The sequence below is a fragment of the Cygnus atratus genome, chromosome 4 (genome assembly GCF_013377495.2).
Source record: "Cygnus atratus isolate AKBS03 ecotype Queensland, Australia chromosome 4, CAtr_DNAZoo_HiC_assembly, whole genome shotgun sequence".
NCBI classification, from domain to species: domain Eukaryota; kingdom Metazoa; phylum Chordata; class Aves; order Anseriformes; family Anatidae; genus Cygnus; species Cygnus atratus.
In genome coordinates this window covers 71,918,474-71,926,514 of record NC_066365.1, presented here as the reverse complement: position 1 = coordinate 71,926,514, position 8,041 = coordinate 71,918,474, and the positions used below count along the sequence as shown (strand labels likewise).

At 55.3% G+C, this 8,041-nt stretch overlaps 1 protein-coding gene across 1 annotated transcript; it reads left to right on the top strand.

Moving 5' to 3' along the window:
- The first annotated feature begins 2,665 nt into the window (after window positions 1-2,665).
- Window positions 2,666-6,065, top strand: FOXI3 (forkhead box I3). The gene is made up of 2 exons (XM_035547419.1): window positions 2,666-3,374; window positions 5,476-6,065. Exons 1-2 carry the CDS (start codon window positions 2,666-2,668, stop codon window positions 6,063-6,065), a joined length of 1,299 nt encoding a protein of 432 aa, XP_035403312.1.
- The last annotated feature ends 1,976 nt before the right edge of the window (window positions 6,066-8,041 follow it).

Below are 8,041 nucleotides of genomic sequence, written 5' to 3'. Positions count from 1 at the left end.
GCTTTCAAAGGCAGCTCGCTGGGGAGGTTCGCACGTAATCGCAGCTGGCTGGGGATATGCTCCAGTCCCGACTCCCACGTGCCATGGGCTCCTCGGCCCGGCGGACCTTGCTGCCATGCTCGTAATGCCGATGCTAACGAATGTCCCAGTGAGTCAGTAGTAACAGAGGAATTTCACAGCATTGCTCAAGCCCGGCTCTGAGTCTGCTCGCAGTGATGGACAGTAGCCTCAGACTCTTACCTTGAAAATGATTTCAGTTTTGAGTTTCGGCACCTCACTTGCTGGCTTCTCCGCATGTCTCTAAAAGGCAGACATCTCCCAGACCTCTCTGGAAAAAAGCACTGTTTGGAAAGCACAGAGGCAGAACTCTCCTAACATTGCTCTCCTCGTGCCTTGGCAAAAGGGAACAGCAACAGGTTTGTACTGAGAGCCGGCGATGTATTGAGGCAAGGCTGTGTGCTACTCACAGGATAAACGCATTAAGAAAATTAAACATTTTCAAAACCATCACACCATCAAAGCTCCACTTGTTAAAATTAAGTGTTGGTTTGCATATCCATGCCATCCTGGCTATGTAATAACCTCTCTAAAGCTATTTTTGTTTCATATTCCCTAGTGTTTGGGAAAGCATGCTGGAGTTTTCTGAGGACACGCATTTTTATTAGAGCTAATTCAGCATTATTTTCTCACCCATTTCCTTTGTTGGAAGCAGAGGAATCAACTAAAGAAAACTCGAAGGCAGCATACCATGCCTCTGAGGGAAACTGCCTCCCCGCCTCGCAATAGCCAGGCTGCTCCTCTAGATGGCTCTGCCTTTGCCCAAATCCATCAAATCCCTGAAGCAAAAACCCCAATTTCGAGTGATACGGCGATACCGCTCCGGCTCCCCTCCCTCCTTCACCGATCGCAGGCTTTTAAAGTGAACTGATAAACACTGATTTTTTTGTAATTTTAGAGAATAATGTTTTCAGCTTCGCACTTCTTTCTTCTGAGAGGAAAGTCGTGTTTAAAGATCTACCTGCTTCTTGTCCTTCAGATGCCCTTTCTAGCTATGAGCTGCCGACAAACTTCTTGCTTTGGATGCCCACTGTCCGGTCAAACTGCAAATGAGCATTTTCCAGCGCGACCCTTCTCCAACACGCTGTGGAGCTGTTGGAAATAATAAATGTTTACAGGCAAGGAAGCAGAGAAGGGAAAAGACACCTTGCAAAACACGATGTGACATTTTCTCCTGCTGCTCTCACTATCCAGATATACGCACACACATACGGATGGCAACGTCTTTCCTAAATAGATACAAAATAAAATTGTCAGTAATGGTTGAAGACAGAAAGAAACTAAATAACAAGAGAAAAACAACAACAAAAACCCTCCCTTTATGATTAAAGGAGGAAAACCAAAATCATACTTTTTTGTCACGCTCACTTTTAAGTGTTTCTCCGTCCCCAAACTTGTCCACTTGTTTTAAAACGAAATATAATGACAAAAATCCTCCAAACGTTACATCCCTGCTTAGATCACTCAAGGAATGAATATTCGTGATTTGAGCGAGCCCGGGAAAGCTGCCCCGGTCCAGCTTCAGGGCTTGACATGTGTTTTTTATACTATTTTATCGAAGAAATAAAACGAGGGGACTTTCTCCAAACGGTCTTCTCTCCCCCAAGCCCCGATGCCACATCAAGGCACCCGGTGCTGGCAGCCGGGGGGCTTCGCAGTTGTACCTGGGAAGGGGATTTTTACCCATTTTTATCAGCAGAAAACGGAACTGAATAACAATCATATTTAAGACCCGGGGATTTACATCTCCAAAGGGACCGACAGAGACTCTAAATTCTCCTGCACCATCGGCCGTATTTTTCCGCCTCTCCGTGTGCTTCTGGTGTTTGTCCCGGACGAGAGGGGTTTTGCATCCCCGCAGGTTCCCCTATAAACCCCGCGGTGCCGGACCCCGTGAATCCCGAGGGCTTCTCCCTTCAAAAGGACCCACTTTCCCTAAAATCCCCCCGCATGCAGAAGGCGAAAATCAACTTTTATTAGCCCTTTCCTCCCGCGGTACGAGGGATGGATGCTGTTTGTTTGTTTGTTTGCTTAATTTCGGGCAATTCCTTCTCCAAAGCTCATTAGGCGCGATCTCAGCGCCGGCTAAATTAGGATTTTAAGCGAATTTCACCCTTCCCACACCCGTCGGGGCACCCCCAGCGGTGCCGATCTCCCCCGAACCCCCCCCGTTTTGGGGCCGGAGGGACCGAGGACGATCGCAGCCGGGGGGTGCGGGGGCTCGGCGCGGAGACCCCGCGGAGGGGGCGGCGGGGCTGGAAGGGGAGGGATCCCTCCGGAGGCCAAACCCCGGAGCTCCCCCCACCCCTGCCGCCCTCCCAGCCCAGCCGGGTCCCTCCCCCATGGCCGCTTTTGGGGCCCGGCCTTGCCCCCCTCCGCCTCCGGAGCCGCGCTACTGGCTGCGCCCCGCGGCCGCGGGCGGGGAGGCCGGGCACACGGGCAGCGCCTATAAGGCAAGCCGCTCCGCAACCCCCCTTGGGATTTTTATTTTTATTTTTTAATTTTATTTCTTTTTTTTTTTTTTTTTTTTCTGTCGAGGGGGGTGGGTCTGGGCCAGAAGAAGGGGAGCCGGGGGGAAGCTCCGGCCGGCCCTGCATGGCCAGGGATTATGAGCGCCGGTGAGTTGCAGCAGGCGCAGCCCAGACCCTCGGCGCCGGCAGCCGCCCCGGTGCCCCCTCAGCCCCGCAGCGCTCAGGAAGCCCCCGAGATGGCGGTGTACTGCGGCGAGAACTTCAGCGTCTACCCCCAGCCCAGCCTCCACCCGCCCGGCGCCGCCGCCGCCGCAGCCGCCGCCGCGGCCGCCGCCGCCGCTGCAGCCGCCTCGTCGGGGCAGCGGGCGGGCGGCTACGGGCTGGGGGACTACGGGGCGCCCGCCAACGCCGGCTACCTGTGGGGCATGAACAGCCCCGCGCCCTACCTGCAGGGCCCGCCGGGCTCCGCAGCGGCAGCAGCAGCCGCCGCGGCCCCCTTCTTGCCGCCGGGCTCGTACGGCTGCTCGCGGGGCGGGCAGCTGGTGGGCTCCCCCCCGGCCCCCGGCTCGCCGTCGGCGGGCGGCGCGGAGCTGAGCTGGCTGAGCCTGGCCAGCCAGGAGGAGCTGCTGAAGCTGGTGCGGCCGCCGTATTCCTACTCGGCGCTCATCGCCATGGCCATCCAGAGCGCCCCCGAGAGGAAGCTCACCCTCAGCCACATCTACCAGTACGTGGCCGAGAACTTCCCCTTCTACAAGCGCAGCAAGGCGGGCTGGCAGAACAGCATCCGCCACAACCTCAGCCTCAACGACTGCTTCCGCAAGGTGCCCCGCGACGAGGACGACCCCGGTGAGGCCGGGCGCGGCGGTGGGGGGTGGGTGGCGGCAGCGGAGCCCCCCCTGGGGACGGCGGGGTGAGGGCACCGGGCAGAGCGGGCTCCCCGCGCTGGCTGTCCCGACAGCGGGCGGCGCTGCGAGGAGACCGGGCTCCCGTGTCCCCTCAGGGCTGCCTTGTCCCCTTCAGGGCTTTCTTGTCCCTCAGGGCTGACACTGACGGGACCAGTTTCGCATGCTCCCCTCAGGTTTCCCTTGTCCCCTCAAGCCCAGCACTGAGGAGACCAGGTTCCCTTGTCCCCTCACAGCCGGCACTGAGGAGACCAAGCTCTCTTGTCCCCTCAGAGCTCCCTTGTCCCCTAAGGACTGCCTTGTCCCCTCAGGGCTCGCATGTCCCCTCATGGTCGGCGCTGTAAGGAGACCAGGCTGCCTTGTCCCCTCAGGGCTCCCTTGTCTCCTCAAGCCCAGCACTGAGGAGACCAGGTTCCCTCATTCCCTTGCAGCCAGCACTGTGAGGAGACCAGGCTCTCTTGTCCCCTCAGGGTTCCCTTGTCCCTTTAGGGCTGTCTTGTCCCCTCCGGACTCCCTTGTCCCCTCAAGCCCAGCACTGAGGACACCAGGCTCCCATGTCCCCTCGGGGCTCCCTTGTCCGCTCAAGCCCAGTACTGAAGAGACCAGGCTCTCATGTCACCTCACGGTCGGTGCTGTGAGGAGACCGGGCTCTTCCGACCCCATCAAGCTCAGCACTGTGAGGAGACCAGGCTCCCATGTCCCCTCAGGGCTCCTTTGTCCCCTCAAACCCAGCACTGTGAGGAGACCAGGCTCCCACGTCCCCTCAGGGCTCCTTTGTCCCCTCAAACCCAGCACTGTGAGAAGACCAGGCTTTCATGTCCCCTCAGGGCTCCTATGTCCCCTCAAGCCCAGCACTGAGGAGAGCAGGCTCCCTAGTCCCTTCATGGTCAGTACTGTGAGGAGACCAGGCTCCCTTGTTCCCTTAGGGCTCCCTTGTCCCCTCAAGCCCAGCACTATGAGGAGACCAAACTCTTGTGTCCCCTCAGGGCTCCCTTGTCCCCTCAAGCCCTGCTCTGAGGAGACCAGGTTTCCCTGTACTCCTCTGAGCCAGCCCTGTGAGGAGACCGGGTGCCCTCGTCCCCACCACTGTGAGGAGATCAGGTGCCCTCAGCCCCTCAAGCCTGGTCCATGAGGAGACCTCTCCCTGCCTTGTTCCCTTTAGAGGACATGGGGCTCCTTTCGCCTTCCTCACGCCTGCTGCTGGCCCCTCTGGAGGTGACGGCTGGCCCCAGCCCTCGGTCCCCCTGCCCAGGCAGGCCGGGTGGGCTGAGGCTGGGAGTGCCGGTTGTGCAAGGCACAGATCCTTCGGCCGTGATTCACGGCTCCCCTCCCTGCCCAGTGCTCGCCGGCCCGGCCCCGGGGTGCAGCCGGTGCCCAGGAGTGGGCGTAGTGCCGGGGTGCGCTGCCGCGGTGCTGGTGAAGCCAGGCAGAGAGGGGACATTTTGGGCTGGGGTCTCTGGGGGGACTCTGTGGGGTCGCTGCTTCCATCAGCCATGGGCAAGAAGCGTGTGGGGACAGCTAATGGCACCTCAAAGTCACAGGCATAGGGCAGCTTTTCTGCAGCACCATGGCTCAGCACTGCTGGCCTGCTGTCCCCTTGGTGTACCTGGGTGTGCAGGCCCGCATTCCACCAGCTCTTCTGAGAAGAGATGTGGCAGGGTCTCCGCTTTGTCAGCCATGGGGAGACGTGGGTGCCCCTGTTTGCTGTGAGACAGCTAGAGCCCTGCTTTGCGTTCCCTTCAGCCAGGTCTGAGGTAGAGGTTGAGATCCTCCGGGGAGGTCGAGGCATCTCAGTGGCGGGGAGGTTCTTCTCTGTGTGGCATTAAGGTTCTCGTGGACATTGGAAGGGGACATCGGAAGGTGATAATGTCTTGGGGCCAGGATTTGGATTCTGGTACTGGACAACAGGCAGAGGAGGAAAAGGTGTAGGAGAGGTGTGGGTGCTGTGCTGATGGGGCAAAGCACGAATATTGCTTATCTTTCAGCAGTAGGGCTCACTGTCACAGAGGTTGACTTTCTCTCTTGTTTCTCCTGTTTTCCACCAGGGAAAGGAAACTATTGGACCTTAGATCCCAACTGCGAGAAGATGTTTGACAACGGGAACTTCCGGCGCAAACGCAAGCGACGCTCTGAGCCCAACACCCCTGCGACCGCGTCTGCAGCCTCCTCTCTCGGGGGCCTGAAAACAGAGGAAGAACGACCCATTGCAGCTGGAGGCAAACCGTGTGGAACCAGTCCACCCCCAGAGCTGGACCCTTCGCCTTCTGCCAGAGACCATCCGAAAAGCTCCTCTCCCTCCAGTATCATTTCATCCACCCCCAGCTGCCTCAGCACCTTCTTCAGCGGCATGAGCTCCCTGAGCGGCGGAGGCAGCCGGCTGACGGGGGGGCTCAGCAGTGACCTGCATCACAGGAACTTCTCTGCTGGACAGCTGAGCAGTGGCACTTTCACCCCTTCCAGCAGCTCTTCTCAGGAGGTGCCTTCGCCGGAACAGCTGCAGCGAGTTGCAGGACCTTCCCCTGCCTACTACAGCTCCTTCCATCCCAGCAGCGGCAGCCAGGGAGCCCAGTACAACCACTACTACAACTTCACGGTTAACAGCCTCATCTACACCCGGGATGGAACAGAGGTGTAGGGCGCTGGGGCAGGCAGCCGGCGAGCGCTGCAAAGGGAATGGGAGATGCAGGCATATTTGGCAGCACGGAGGACCGTATGCTTTTTGCAAACAGCATTTCAATGTGGACACTTCCCAGGAGTTCTTCCAGGAGGACAGATCTTCTCACCTTTTAAAACAAGAACGCCCCATGAACACCAGCAGAAGGCAGATGCAAAGTCTTTTTTCCATCCTGGAAAATGTTAGGTGCTTTAGATGGCTTGCCATCTAAGTTCTGCAGATGAAAGTGAACTGAATTCAGGTTTCCAGAAGTTGAAATAAGAAGCTGAAAAACTATAACCATGAAACGATATCAGCAAGAACCAAGTAGACATCCAGTGAGTCTTAGAAGAGAACAGGAAAAAAAAAATGAAGAGATTTCTTATGAAGTGCCTTGTACAATGTATTAAAAAATTCTTCTGCCAGCAGTTGCCTCTGTAAGCCCTTTCTCTCTGCCCTGCTCCTGCAATATGCAATGCACAGGAGGATACTTTGGGAAAACACCCACCCAAAACCTCCTCAAAAACCCTCAGAGGTTTGCTCTGGTCTTCCCGTGTATGGCGTATTGTACAGCTAGGGCCTTGTTTTGTAAAACAATCTTTTTCCCCTGAGCTTAGTACCAAAGATAACTCTAGCCATGCAGCTTTAGCACGAGAATAAACACTGGGGTATTTTTATACATATTTGTATGTAATGTAACTCTTCTGTACATATGTTTCTATGTGGTTTTATATTTGTAAATTATGCTCTGGAGCTGTACTTATTTATAATGTTTTAAACTTTGTTAAAGTTTATTTTACTCCGTTTCCCATTCTTTTTTTTTTGGTTGTTTTATTTGTTTTGATTTTTTTTGTTGGTTTTGTTTGTTAGTGTATCAATGAAACTGTTCAGGCTGAACAGCTGTTGGGAATAAAACGTTAACGATTGTTAGATTTTTTGCCTGGTTGTTCCTCGGTACGTTTGAGGCATTCTGAAGCTCTGTGGGAGACAGGTTTTCCTTTCACGTGGTTTGGGATAAAAGGTGCAAAGATTTATGAACAATTTCATCTGTGCAGTAAGAAGAAAGCTGCCCTCGGCCTGAAGGAGATGCATATGAGCTGATTGGCGGCCCTTTGACGTCTCACTGTGCAGAGTGGGCACTCTGGGCTTTTTTTATTTGTTTATTTTTGCCAGTGATCTGAATTACAACTTTCTTTTTTTCAGCCTGGTTTGGTCAAAATAATAAAAGCTTGCAAAAGTAAAAGAAGGAAGGGCTGCTTCCAGCTTGGCGCTGGCTAGCAGGGGGTAGGTATGAAGCCTGAGCCTGACCGCGTTGGCTCCAGCAGTTTTAAAAATCCATTTCTCAAGCAGGATTGCACCTGCCTAAAGGGAAGGGCTGGCTGAGAAGTCGGATGGGTCACCTAGCGGGCCAGGCCGAGCCGTCTGCTGTGAACAGCCACATCCTTCCTGATTGCTGCTGCTGGCAGGGGAGAATCCATCCCATAGCACCCTTTATGCTAAGCCATAAATTCCCAGTTCTTGCCATTTGCATAAGCTGTGTTGTTGGGTTCTGTGTGCGGCCACAGAGCATAAATTTAAATGTCTTCTCGAGGAACGTAACATCGCTGATGAAGTTAAGCACGAAATTGCAGCTATTAACCATACGTGCAGCTGGCGTGATGTAAGGCCATCCCTGCAGGCTATTCAGAAACGAAAATCGTTGGCAGTGCGATGCAGCGCCTCCTCACTGGCTACCTGCATAACGTCTCTGCTAGTGATGCAAGACAAACCACCGGCCCGATCCAAAATATAATGGAGCCGTGACGAAACGTCAGATGACTTCCATGTGCTTGGGATCGGGATCAAGTACTTTCCCCAGCACTGGCCGGCCGCCATTTGGGCAATAGCTGAGACCAGTGGGCGGGCGGCGACTCCTTCCTCATCCCCCCTCTCGCTCTCCCCTTCCCAGCAGAGATATA

Coding starts and splice junctions, on each gene's coding strand:
- FOXI3 (XM_035547419.1), top strand. CDS start 2,666: ATGAGCGCCGGTGAGTTGCAGCAGGCGCAGCCCAGACCCTCGGCGCCG. Junction 3,375..5,475: donor CCGCGACGAGGACGACCCCG/GTGAGGCCGGGC, acceptor GTTTTCCACCAG/GGAAAGGAAACTATTGGACC.